The sequence below is a fragment of the Bombus affinis genome, chromosome 3 (genome assembly GCF_024516045.1).
Source record: "Bombus affinis isolate iyBomAffi1 chromosome 3, iyBomAffi1.2, whole genome shotgun sequence".
NCBI classification, from domain to species: Eukaryota; Metazoa; Arthropoda; class Insecta; order Hymenoptera; family Apidae; genus Bombus; species Bombus affinis.
The window spans coordinates 4,410,222-4,424,237 of record NC_066346.1 but is presented as its reverse complement, the minus strand read 5'-3'; the positions used below and the strand labels follow the sequence as shown (position 1 = coordinate 4,424,237).

General features: G+C 42.5%; 1 protein-coding gene across 6 annotated transcripts in view; it reads left to right on the top strand.

Moving 5' to 3' along the window:
• LOC126913998 (glutamate receptor ionotropic, kainate 2) overlaps window positions 1-10,867 on the top strand; it is a 160,617-nt gene extending 149,750 nt beyond the window's left edge. For 3 of the 6 annotated variants that reach the window (XM_050717363.1, XM_050717358.1, XM_050717360.1), the window contains 5 exons: window positions 718-882; window positions 5,312-5,412; window positions 6,553-6,760; window positions 10,137-10,425; window positions 10,725-10,867. In XM_050717363.1, the coding sequence (XP_050573320.1) occupies window positions 718-882; window positions 5,312-5,412; window positions 6,553-6,760; window positions 10,137-10,425; window positions 10,725-10,731 (770 nt within the window). In that variant the 3' untranslated portion in view covers window positions 10,732-10,867. Of the gene's footprint in view, window positions 1-717; window positions 883-5,311; window positions 5,413-6,552; window positions 6,761-10,136; window positions 10,426-10,724 lie in introns of those variants that run through there. The other 3 variants (XM_050717359.1, XM_050717362.1, XM_050717361.1) reach the window with 3 other exon arrangements.
• Window positions 10,868-14,016: the final 3,149 nt, after the last annotated feature.

Genomic DNA, 14,016 nt, shown 5'->3' with positions numbered 1-14,016 from the left:
AGTTTGCAGCGCGAGAAATTGCACCGGAATTTAGTGGCAAGCGGCGAGAAAGAAAGGCGTGAACAGCGTTCCGTGGCAAACACCGTAAAGTTCAAGGATTTGTAGCTCACCCGAGTATAAAATCGCGCTTGAATGACTGTGAAACGGAAAGAAACACAACGACTAAGAGATCCGGCGTTTTCGTTGCGAAATTCGGCGAAGTTCGTCGCTCGCGCGCTCTTTCGTCGAAGGAGATTTAATTAACGCGGAGAGGACACTGGGTCCGAGTTTTAAATCCGTGTAACTCGGTTTCTCAGCGGGCGGACACGAGCTGAAAGTTACGCGGAGCTGTTACATAGTCAGACGAGACTGGTCGCTAAGCAATTTCTTAATTGGAATAACGTGTCTGCGTTTTAACTCACTCTTTCGACGCCTCGTTTTGGGTCCGTTTTTAATAACGAATCGTCGGTCGCGTGACGAACATTCGCAAGTTTTCTCGCAAGCTTGCGAGCGGAAACTGTCGTGCGTCTTTTGGCTTTGAATGAGCGATTCGTAAGAATTATGAGAGGAGAGAAGAGATCCAGTAGCTCTCCGTTCCGTTTCGTAGTCGCCTCGGGGAACTAAGAAGGACCAGTCGGAGCAATTTCACCTTCTCGAGACGCTTCTCTGAAGTCGGGACGTTTCAAAGACGGGATCACCGGTTCCTTGGCCAGCCTAACGAAGTCGTTTTATATGCAGGCTCGCCCTGGAGGGATAAGATATCACTGGCGATTCTCGAGCTGCAGGAGAAGGGCGTGATCCAGATTCTATACGATAAATGGTGGAAAAATACCGGAGATGTGTGCAACCGGGACGAGAAGAGCAAGGAGAGCAAAGCGAACGCGCTGGGAGTCGAAAATATCGGTGAGCCCAACGAGAATTAGCAAATTTGACAATGTTTTTCCGCGTTTAGAAAGAAGGCCAACATTGTGAGAAAGCTGTAATTTATCGCCAGGAGGAAAGAAGGTATGGAGATAACTTTGTCCAATTTTTAGGTAGCCAAATATCGTGTGAAGAGTTGGAATAATATTATTCCAAGTCATCGGTAATGTTTCTTATTGATAAAAAGTTTCGTTAGTTATCTTCATGTAAATTTAGTTAGGAAGACTGGAGAAGGGAGGATAAGGTTGAAATATCGGGTGAAGTGTTAAAATCTCTACTCGATATTATCAATAGTGTCCTTTGATGATAAAAAGTTTCGTTAGTTGTTTTTACTGCAGATTTTATTGGAAATAATAGACAGAGAAGAACAGTATGGAACAATGCCTGCTGCGAATAAAGAAAACGATTTTATGCAGAACATAATTGGCGCGGTGTGAAATGTTTGAGGTGGAGAATTTTCATATAACGAATGTTCCGTTAATTAAATTCGAAATACCGAAACAATGCCATCGATGTCACTGGCGTGAAACGGCTGTCTATGTCGGAACGGGTCGATCCAAATGAATTCATTTCACCGAAATAATTTGGAAGCCCTATAAAACGTCCACGTCAAATAATAAACGTTGAAATAAAAACGTAATTATAAAATAATACGAATAAAATTGAATCTACTTGACGTCTTTCTATTAAAGTATAATAATAGCGAAGATATTTCTCGATAATAATCACGATAACGATCATATCGGTAATTTGAGCCGTACAATATACATATAATGGCAGAGGTGCTATAGAATTTTCCTGAAAATTTGAATGACTGAGTATCGTTGATCTAGACTTGCTATAATTATACTCTGCAATTTACGAACGTAAATGAGGTCGATGAAACGTGTACGGAACAGTGGCGTCGAAATCATTAGGTTCGTTCCGATCGTTTCTGCATCCCGCGCAGTGTGTAACTAACTTAATTTGTGGGCTTTCGGCGAGCCTGTCAGGTTACATAATCAACTACGGATGGATTTCAATCGAATATAGTACAGTTACGTAACATGCCATTTCCAGACTGCCAAAACCCTTTTGCGAAACTCAAGGAAGGATATCGATCGAGAGATAAGAAAGGGAATGAAATATAATAAAATCCTAGCTATTTATTTCTATTTGTACGGAAGAAACAAAAATCAAAATACGCTCTTTTGATTCGAAAAATCAGTTCATTAGTTGCGGACACTTCACACAACAAACGCCAACAAAGAGAGTAAAGTGTCGACACGGCGGAAGTGCAACACAAGACTTGGAATGCTTTCAAGCTCAGAGAAATCTCGTGAGATGTTCGTGGAGAATTTTTCTTGGATGTCCCGTGGAACCCTTTCCGGATTTTATGGAAGTCACAACAGATCCTCGCTTTTTATTTTCTCCTGCCGGTCCTTTGTATCCTTCTATTCTTTTTTTCCTACTAGCGGAGAATTCCTGCCATTCATTCTTTCTCTTCTTTTTCTCCTCTCGCTCCTTGTCGCTGACTGGCCTGCAACTTAGATAAGTACCCACTTTGCCACCAGCGCGAACGTACTCGTCGAGACAAGAAAAAGGACAAACGATTCTCGTACACCTCGTGAAATTTCAGTCGCACCATTGCTAATTGCCATTTTATAAGACACGCCGGTTATTTGTAAAACAAGGGATGAGAAGGAACGATAGGAATCTTCGAATGTCACCGTAAACTTCATCCGCAGGGACTTCAAATTTTACATTCTTACGTATTGTAACATATGAGTTTTGCATGTATCTACATTCAAATACCATGCCCTTTAATTTGATAAATCCCTAACTATAATACTCGTCTATGATAAGAGAATTCTAAATTTTTAATTTTTGTATTTTACGGAATAATTACATAGCGATTCCACATTTTCGTCTGGCAATGTTTAACCTTACCAAATATCTTCTCTCGCAAAATCAATATTAAAGCTAATACTGAATACTAATACAACACTGAAACGAACCGAGAATAATTAAGCTGTAGCCAAAATTACTCGAAATAATCAGAATTACTGAGCAAACGCAATCATTGGATAAACGTTCCTGCCCTATTCCTTCTAATTGCTTCATTAAACGACCTGAAATCGTGTTTCAATTTCGTGAAAGGCGTCGTCTTCGCTGAAAGGTACTTTTCGACCTGACTCGGTGACGAATACAGAAGTTATCAACGCGAAACATGAATCGTAGCGTAATAGCCAGACGTTAAGACGTCAGCGTCGTCCCTCAATTTACCGCGAAATCGTGACGACAAGAGAAACTGGTTAGAAAATAGAAGCGCCGACCACGCGGGAGACTCTGCTATCTCCGGCGAATTGTCCTTTAAATCGCGACGTCAGCATAGTTATGTAAATATGGCCGATTTGTTGAAGCCCATTACGTTCCTCCGCCAAATAATGCCGATGACGAAAGGACGCGTTCCTACTTAGCATACAGATGAACTTACACTGTGGACATCGAGCAAACTATTTTACACCGTCGTCTATTTCTATGTGGCGGATGCACCATTCTTTGTATTTATCGTATTGCGAAATGAAACGGTGGTTGAACTTGTACCGATTTACTTAGATCAATTGGAAAAAGTATCGTGAATTTTGTATACCAACCAGAGGAAATTGGACAAACTTTGGAGAAAAATACGAAACACGGGTTAATTTAAGAAAAGGGCATAACAGCCGGAAAAATAGAAAAATCAAGGAATTTGTGTATAATTATCAGGTAAAATAGGAATTCATCAGTGAAAAAAACGTACAATTTTTCAAGAAAAGACGCGTGAAGTTGTTGGATGGTAGATTTTTGAACCTTTCTTGTTGCTGCAACGAATTTTCTAGACAATCTAACACTAATTCCTGAACTATCTCTGGAGAACATGAGGCAAAGCGAAGGAATTTTAATGGGAAATTGTTTTACATAATACTGCAATGCAACAGCGCACTGTAGCATATAGCGCTGAGAAACGAAGGTAAAAGTAGCAATACCCGTGCAACGATTAAGTAGAAAGTTAGGCGCGCCGATTCGAAAGCAAACAAACATAGCAAAGAACTGGCCTACGTGCAGAGATACGTAAAGTTTAAAGCATACATATGGATTTAAATTTCGGGGATCCCATCCAGGTAAAAGAGGAATGAGAGAACGTCTGGATTCGCATAAAGACGAAGTAGATATCCGATGTGACGAGGGAATTTTTCATAAAGCACACTAATTGAGTCGTAATGACGATTTATTAATTTATTTGAGACTCAAAGGTATTACCGAGTATCTTTATATTCAACGTTCCTTCCGCTGTGGTATAAAAATTGACGAAAGGATGTTTCACGGCTGAACTGCTCCAGACGGACTTCGTAATTTACAGAGGATCGAAAGTTTTGGCGAGAAAACTTCGTTGGATCCAATATCGAGACGAGGTGCAACCGCGCGAACTATACAAAATGATCGGCATAGAGAATAAATTCCAATAGAATCCCGAAAACTCTGTAGGATTATTCTAACTTCACAACTTTATATCTAGCAAAATATAATCAGAATTTTTTGAACAGGAAATGAGATATAGCTGTGTGAAAAATCACGCGATATGACACTGTTGAGTTAACTATCCAAATAAGCAATTATCAATGGTAAAAATAATAGAAACATATATATCTATTGAAAGATACAAAAAATGGTAATACTCGGAACAGCAGTGACAATTAGAAAAACGCTACAATAGTAACAGAAGATCATATAATCTTTAATACCATAAAGTCATGTAATCTTTACACCATACAAATGCGAATAAAGCTGTTCGCATGAAAATGATAATAAAACGAAGAAAAATTACATATTTTTTGATTCGTAATTATCTGATAATATAACAATACTTTCCCTTCCTAGTCGTATAATTTTCATGACGAAAAACTTTTCACTAAATTCAAGGGAAGCTCCCATTGAATTGTACATCCTTCAGACTATGTTTATGAGGTCGCGATACACAAGCTTTCTTTCACAGCGTGAATCTTTTTCTTCTCGTGAAGGTTCCAGGCCAACATCGAAAGGAGAGTGACGAAAGGGAAGAAGAAAACGAATAGATTCAGACAGGCTAACAAAAACGTTGGCCACGGGAGGGCGAAGAATGACGTAAGCGTAAATAACGATAGGGTCGTATAGATGGGAAGCTAGACAGATGGATAGATAAATAGATAAATACATAGGCGTGGAAAGGACGACGAAGGATGAAAACGGTAGGTCAGAGGGTGATAGATAGGAGGACAGATCCCAGGGACTGGGTGAGTCCGTTGGTTGACAGCTACATTAACCGTGAAACGCGCACAGGGCAACACCAGAAAAGAAGCAGAGACAGCCTGCGGCGATAAAATAATGAGCTTCCGGTTTTCCTCGTTTCCAGGTGGTGTCTTTGTCGTGCTGGTTTGCGGGTTGGCCCTGGCTATCCTCGTCGCAGTCCTCGAGTTCTGCTGGAACTCCAAGAAGAACGCCCAATCGGACAGGGTAAGCGAACGAAGCACCGAGATACTTGCGTGCGATTTCGTGCTTCGCGTGTATGTGCTGCATGAGTGTATTTTCCTCTTCTTTGCGTGCAAGGCCGCTCGTCTCATCATCGGTGTGCTTTTTTTTATCATTTTCGCATTTCGTATTTTTCGCCTGTTATATCTCGAAGCTTCGATGAAAAACGATTGCATGACATATCGATGATAAAAATGTACCGTTTGATTTTTAAGTTTTTGACCGAGCGATTTGCCTGTAGAACGACAGAATCACGTTACATTTATTTAATTACACGTGGTATAGCCGGCTCGTCTGAGCACGCACGTTCCCGTTCTACTTGTTTGATTTAAATGCGATACTGTTCTACATAGCGAGTTAAACACCAATCAAACAGCTTTCATATCAATCCGTTCGATGAATTTGCAAACAGATGAAGCATGCTAAACATTACACGCTTCCAAAAGCTGTGTCGTGTATCCTATGTAAAACCAGTCAAAGAATAAACGATTATGAAACGCGAAACTCACCAGAGATTCGATACGCAAAGAATTATTTATATCATACGATAAGAAGGTTTTTTTGAAGCTTTTGTAGTATTTGGATCTCTTTGAATATCAACATAGGATAAGAAATGCAATATGAAACCATATCGCTGTTTGAAACGAAACCCAACTGTTTGGAAAAATTTCACTTCTCAATACGTATAAGATATATTAACGCGCAATAAAAAATATAAAGGCGCAAAAATTTTCGTTTTAATCGATGACAAAGTTGAGAGTATAAAACATCAAACACATTTACCTCTATATCTTGTCCTAACATAAAGTTCTATAGAATTTTAACTTTACGTGACACAATGTTACTAATGAAACTGTTATTTAAATACCGTCTCTAACTCTTCCTCAATCCTATCGTCATTTACAACTTGTAAAGAAGCTCATCATAAGCATACCATGATTCACATTGAAAATTCACGATGAAAAGCGGCCTGGTACGCAAGAGGAATCGCATGGTATCGAGCTCGTCTGGTGCGATCGTCTTTCTGTATCATTTGTTGGTATTGTTGTGCCTGTTCTGCCGGTCCCTGTCCATGCATCGGTGGCAAAACGAAAAAAACGTCGACTCGACGCCGCGGCACGGCAGTCCCTGTGCGCCGAGATGGCCTCGGAATTGCGGTTCGCCGTGCGGTGCGGCTCGCGGCAGAGGCCAGCTGCGAAGGCGCGCAATTCCGACGCCGCGGTGCCGTGCGACCGTTGCAGCCCGCGTGCCACCAGGAGGAGAACGCGATATTGTTCAACCGGCCACGAAGAAACTACCTACATTCCGAGCATCGAGATACCACGGTTAAATGGTGTAAGTCTTGTCCCTCACGACGGGCTCGTGACGATGGCCTCTCTTCCAGCTTTTCTTTCTCCCTCTTTCCATATGCTACTGTTATTTGAAAAGGTAGTTTACCCCTATATCTACTTGTTCTATACGTACACGTGTATCACGCGTAAACGTGTTATATCGCTCCGTTCTATTCTAAATTCATCGAATTACAAAAGGTTTTGTCACAGCCGAGAAGAGAAGCCATCGGTTGAACGCGGAGCTGTGCCACTTTCACGGTAATTCGATCTCGAAGAGAATAACGTGTAACGAAGACACCCACGTGAATTATTATCAACGAACGATTTGACTCGGGAACGTACCTTGTTGGTATACCAACGCCAATTTTCCAGCGTAACAATCGAAAGATTCGATTACCGTGATATAGGGACAGTCCCCATGGAGCCTACCAACAGATCCGTGCGTTTCTTTCATCAAGCTTCGAAACACGTAAGAACGCACGGGAGAGAAAACGCGAGAGGCCACGAACGCGAGAAGGGAGTATTGCATATAGGGAAGTGCTTGCGCGAGAATTGTCCCTTGATTGTCCTTTCGTGTATCTTTTGTATCTCGTTTTCGTACGTTTTTTTTTTTCTTCTTTGTATCTCTGTCTGTCTCTCTAATAATACTAGATTCAAATATACGTTCTGTTGTACATGGAGTAAATTTATTTATTTATTCGTCTCTGTACGTGAATACGTAAATACTGTATGTTCTGCATTTTGGCACGGTCCAATGTATCTTGCTACTACTAGCGAAACGAGCACCGCGCGTTTAATCACAACTGGCGCGGAGCTCTCAGTCACGCACGCTTACATTCGCAGTAATCGCTTCGACATACGCGCCCTTGTGTACGGGCGCGTGTATAAAACTTGGTTGCATGCCTCGTATTTCTGTTAAACGATCGTAAAACGATCCAACGCGACGACGACGTCACTTCAAATTCGTCGTCGTACAGTCGAACGCCTCTAGCCAACGTTTGTTCGCTGCCTCGCCGACATCTATCGTTTTGCCGTGCATGTTCGAATTTGTCGAATCGCCCGTTCCAAGTCGAGCAAACGAACAGTCGTGAAGGGAATCTAAGAACAGTGCCACGCTTGGTACTTTATATCGATACCAGAAAGGATAACGAAACGTTTTGAAATTGGAAGAGGAAGGAATACCATTTTCCAAATTATTTCTATTTTCGTTATTTCTTTATTCGAAATTATCTTTTCCCTGTGTGGTACGAGAAGGAACATTTGGTTTTAATAGGAAAATTCTCCGGGCCATTGGGATATCGATACGATACCATAGCGTTAAGTAACTCGTAAAATTTGATTTCGCGAAGTTGCTTGCCGTTACAGTACGGCGAATATCGGCTCTTCAACACGATAGAATAGAGTGTTCGTTAAACAGCGATCGGAAAAGGAACATGGCCGACGCGAAACTATTCGCCGTGCTCGAAAGCTCACGTGAATGGTGCTTCTGATCGTGTCGGAAGTGATTTTTCCGAGCTACGTCACATTTTCCAAGCTCGTTTCCACGTAGCCAACCAGCAGGTCCTCGGAATATCTCGAAATGTGCGTAACCACGACTACTAAGAGAACACCGATCATCAATATTCTGTTAGAAAAAATAACAAACTAAACGAAAATTATCAAACTCGTTTCCCTCGTATCTTTGCTGTCGAACAAATTCCACGGACCCGGACGGAAATTTTCTCTGTTACCTGGCTTAAATCTCGGAAAGTTGTGTAACAGTGATTATTGGATTTAATTAGATCACGATGAATTATACATTTGCAATGTTCAATTGAAAATTAATTATAGAACAATCGTAACCGGCTTCGTTATGTCGATTTTAAAATGAAGTAAAATTTCTCTTACTTGATAGAAATCAAATTCGAGATAAATTTTCACTTCGAGATCCGCTATTCAGACTAGAGTTTAATTGCAATTTAAACGAGACAGGATCAGCGGCTCGGTAGAATTTCGTTGGAAAATTCCACGGCTTAAAACTATGAACCAATCGGATTTCCAGTTTTGTAGGTTTCAGCGAGAACGAAAGGAAAGCTTGGGTCTCGAATTCCGAATTCCACTTTCGATACTTTAATCAGCGACACGATGCTTATCGATACGGCAAAATCCACGAAGAATATTTATTGCAATGCTTTAAACCTCTCGGAAGTTCGCTGACGATCTTGTTTTTCTATCGTCTCATCCGTTGATTCGTTTTGATAAAAGCAAACGAATTTCTCGTCATTCCATGAGGGATGGGTGCAGATCAATATTTCTCAATAGACATTGTACGATTTGTCTAGGCGAAGAGTGATTGGAAACTTAGAGAGCTCTCCCTCGATCATTTCTTATGGACTCTGCTTTATTCGTGTAGTTGAACTATTCCACTTCTATATGCAGTAAACAATTTTTCTAAAGTTCTAAACAGATTTTAGGAATACCGCTTTCGGTTCGAAAGCTCGGAAACAACCTAAGTAACAAATTTGACGTCAATCTATTTTGCTCTACGTTGTTTTTTAGCTATTCGCGTAGTTTAATTACATCGTATATCCAATAAAAAAATTTTCTAGACTTTCGAAGAGATTGAAAATCGGTGTTTCCGAGTCGAAAGTACCGAAATAGTGTCCAAAAATTCAAACCGAAAAATTTAGTATCAAACCGTTCTATATGCAAGCTTACTCTCTCGGACAAAACCGAAACGTTCGAAACACAACGCTTCCGCGCGGAAGCGCGAACCTCGCTTCCACCGAACTAGCGATCTGCGTTTCGCACGGTTCATTCCCTCGTTCCGCAACAACATCGCTTTTTCTCTGGAACGGGAGGGGGGGGGGGGAAGAAAGAGAATCTATGGTATATGCGACTACAGTTTCAGGAAAGTCCCTCTCGCCTTTGCTCGCCGATATTTTATTGAATTTCGATCCTCGCAAACGTATACATATTTTTATCACAAATAAGTTTTTTTCGGGAAGTCGCAGCTGGACGTTGGTCGGTCGAATCGATACGAGGCAGATTCCGTAAATCTGGGGAAAATTGAAGCGTCAGCCGATCTAGAGAAAAATAGAAAAAGAGCATGCACGGTAACGAATCTAGAGACGATTGCAGTAGAGACTCGTTGGAACGAGGCGAGGACGAGACCATAACGCGTAACGATTTCGATACGTAGGCCCACACGAGGCGGAGAAAATTCCTTTAGGAGCTTGGAAAAAGTTATAACAAGTTTTAACGAGACCTGGCAACTTTTAATAACTCGCTCGCTCGCAGCTACGAGACGTAGAGAGGCCTCGGGGTGACCGAAAAGGATTACCCGCGACCAATCACCACCCCGATATAGCTAACACCCTGTGCTTCCTCTTTTCTCAGCAGGAGGGTGGTGCGTTGTCGATGACGGAGATGAAGAAATCATTGAGCTTCGATCAAGTGGGAGCGGCCCGTGGCGGGAACACCTAGCACAGGCCTCATCCTCATCTTCATCCTCAGCAGCAGCAACAGCAACAACAGCAACCACCACCGTGCAAAGCCACGCCCACGCACACACGTCACACACACTGCCACTCACATTCACACAGCCACAGTCACAGTCATACGCACAAGCACCAACCACCCCCACCGAGGCAGAGACGGGGCTCTTCAAGCATCGTCTTGGGTCAAGGTTAGTTACTTCCAGATGATTCCCTACGCGTGATACGAGTACCCGCACGAGTTCCAAAAGAACTAAAATCATTTTTTTTTCGTTAGATCTTGAAATTGCTCTCATATAAGAAACAGACATGTATCATGCGTGATTTTCATTTCTAAAACTATAAATTTCGATGAAATATTCGATGAAAGAAACAGAACATTAATAATACGTTAAGATAAAAAAGTTTTTTAACGGAAAGAACAGTGAAGCGAAAGAGAAAAAGAACTACTTACGAACAGAATATAGGAGAAAATGTCTTTAATGCGCAGGAGGTGACCATCCTGAGAGTATTCTCTGGAGATTCGACTGCGACCTGGCGGGTGAACCAGACGTGGTAATATCGCCGCCACCGCCACCGCCTCCGCCCTCGGCGGCTGTATCAAGGACCACGACCCTTTGACCAATACTCGAGGAGGTGCCGACAGGTGTGCCCGTCCAAAAGGAACTGCCCACCCAGGCCTCGGTAGTAGTGAACGTGGTCGACCAAAAGGAGACCTGCTTATAGCATATGTAGTCGCCGGGGCGGCTGAGTCGACCACAACGCGGCCCGGCTTGTGCCATCGGCGACGTTGGATCATCGATCGATCGACTATCCACGTGACGACACAACAATGTAGATTCGTTTAGTAAAATACAGAACGAACGTGGACAAGTTGCGACGTGTGCCAAAAAACCGGTCCATCGGTATGGATCATCTAGGACGAGAGATCGTGTCGAGGACCATGTTACCAATACACGAACAGAGACGTTGATAGAGATGGAACGCGATAGAGATACGTCGACCATTTTACAAAAAGATAAAAAACGAACGGTGGACATTGGACGAAGTTCGCCCGAAATAGCGAATGAAATTGTCGTGCTGATTGCAAATGAGAGATCGATCGTAGAACGAGGTGTTTGATACGAATAATCCGTATTGTTCGATGCCAGAGGTGGATGCTCCTCGAGCGGATGTTAATAAAACAGGATCGATTGCACGGCGAACGAAAGGCGTCACCGTCCAAACGACCGCGTTCCATCGACCTGACGAAGCTGAATAGTAAATGAAACACCGTGTGCAACGCCAATCAATCGGGTGAGCGAATCGTTCGCTACTCGAGGCGAGGACTTTCGAGGCTGGGGGGAAGGGGGGTCGAATAGTGGTTAAACGGCCGATTCAATTGCCCGGACTGCCCGACGCGATGGGTTCGGGCCGATTTCCAAGCTAAACATATCGATAATGGAGCCAGAAACGAGGTCGAGAACTCGGGCGGTGGGTTCTCTTTTGGCACGCTGAAGAAGTAGCCTCGTACGCAGCCAGTGATGGAAAAGAACCATGTTACTATCGATCAACGACCACGATACGTGTGATTAGACTCGGACCAAAACTCATAGTGATCACTGCCAGCAGTTAGCCTAACATAGTCAAACGATCTAGTACGATGTGAACAAAGAGGAAGCTTTAATCCGGCCGCGTGTTTATTCGAATTCACGGCCTAAAACCTGATCCTTGCGTTTACCTTCGCGAAAAATCGATTCTTGAGAGTCGACGTGACCAACGAAGATTTTTCGATTCGGAAGATCTCGATCGCAATGTTACACGAAACATGCACAATGAAGTACTATTTAAGGAGAACGGAACGAAGAATACATGTGGGATACGTTACAACGTTTAGAGAGCAAGATTTAGATAAACGACGTGTTTACGAACGAAGATTAATGGCCTAGGACGGGTGTACTGTCGTCATCTTTTCGACCAAACGACCAAAACGATCAGAGATAACTAGGAAGAACGAAGATGAATTAAAATTTATCGTCTTATAGACAATTAGAAAAAAAGAGGAAAAAAAGGAACAACTAGAGCAGCCTCGGCCGTTTCCTGCGAGAAGCGAGACGAATCGGAGGACGTAGTACAAAATTTCCAAAGCGTTACCTGAGTGTTTACGATTTTGCATCCTGAGCTTTGTTTCCACGCCGTTGTGTCCGCGAGCACAGTCGCCAACGATGGACTAACAACAACTTTGCGAGTCCTACTGCGCCGCGAAATAAAATTTTTCACGCGTTTTATACAACGGAAGGAAGGACGAGGAACAAATTCTGCGAATGAATTTCTCGGCGTGCCAGGCAGCCTCGGAAGATCGAATACAGGGGTCGATCCTCGCTGTTACATGCATCGTACGAAAATATTGTAGAAAACGGACCAGAGCATCCTGTCGACGAAGGAAGCGTGCTTGGAGAAATAGTTCGTTGATTCGACGGCGTTCTGTATTATAATAGACACGGTTGTACATGATCGAATTTGTTCAGCGATTGGTGATTCACGATAGAACATACTTTTACCGGACGATTGTATAAAGGAAAAGATCACACGTATGGACGCGTACACGACCACGTTGGTACACTGTGTACGCGCGCATATCCGCATCTTAAATTTAGTTTACATGTAATAATGCCATAGGTAAGTGCGTAGCCACGTAAGAAACCTAGTCATATTTTGACACGATCGACAGTTTATTATCGAGACGATACGATACGTTGTACAGTGACCGTTTTTTCACGAAATTCGAACAACTGACGCCGTTATCGAGAAGCGTATTCGATGGCGTTTTTAGTGTTGCGCACCGCGTCGTACACATACAAACAAACACAAACATACAAATAGATACACAAAACACATACGTACTGTGAATATACAAAAGGAACTATGTTTGTTGAAAGAAAAAGAGAAATGAACGTCGTTCGACGGTTTTATTAAAGCGTTATTAACGATATCAAAGGGAAGGGGATGTAAGGGTGTATGATTGAGCGCATGTGATAAGAAACAGGAGCGAATCGTGCCAGAAAAAAGGATAATCTATACTGATGTCATGGATGACAAACAGCAACGATGATTTTTAAGTTACGTCAGATTATCGATCGCGTGACGTTGCGTAATTGATAATGAGACGACCGATGCGACCACAAATTTCCTCGCGAACGTTTTCAAACGAAAACAGCGACGTATATTGTGATTGCGCTGCCAAAAAATAAATATATTCTCATTTGCATAGATAATTTTAATGGGAGCGTAATTGAAAGTCGTGGATATTAATCAACACATTTGTCGAAACTTTATCACGTCGTTGATGAAGAGTTCATTTTGTCGGAAGAGAATGAAAAGACACGGCAAGAAATTTTCAATGGTTCCCGAAATAATCGAGTTTCTGGTATGAGATGCTCGCGTAATTGCCTTCGGAGGAACACTAATCCCAGCCTGCTGATAAATGAATTCTTCGTCCGCGTCGATTAATTAAGAGACTCACCCTCGTCAAAGTCGAGACACGTGGGTTTATCGAACCGACGTTCGTTCTTCTTTGTCTGTTCTCGTGTCTCTCATTTCGGCTCGTTCGTAGATCGCGATCGGAATTTCGATTTGCCTACGCCGGAAGCGCATAAATTGCGGGCACGATTCGTTCTCGAAGAGAGGGCTGACTAGAAATCATCGTGATTGCGATATTTCGATGAAATAAAATTGAAGAGCGGAAGCGTTTGCGGAGATGAGGGGGATATTATTGCGACGAATATTACATTGCCGGGAGGGAA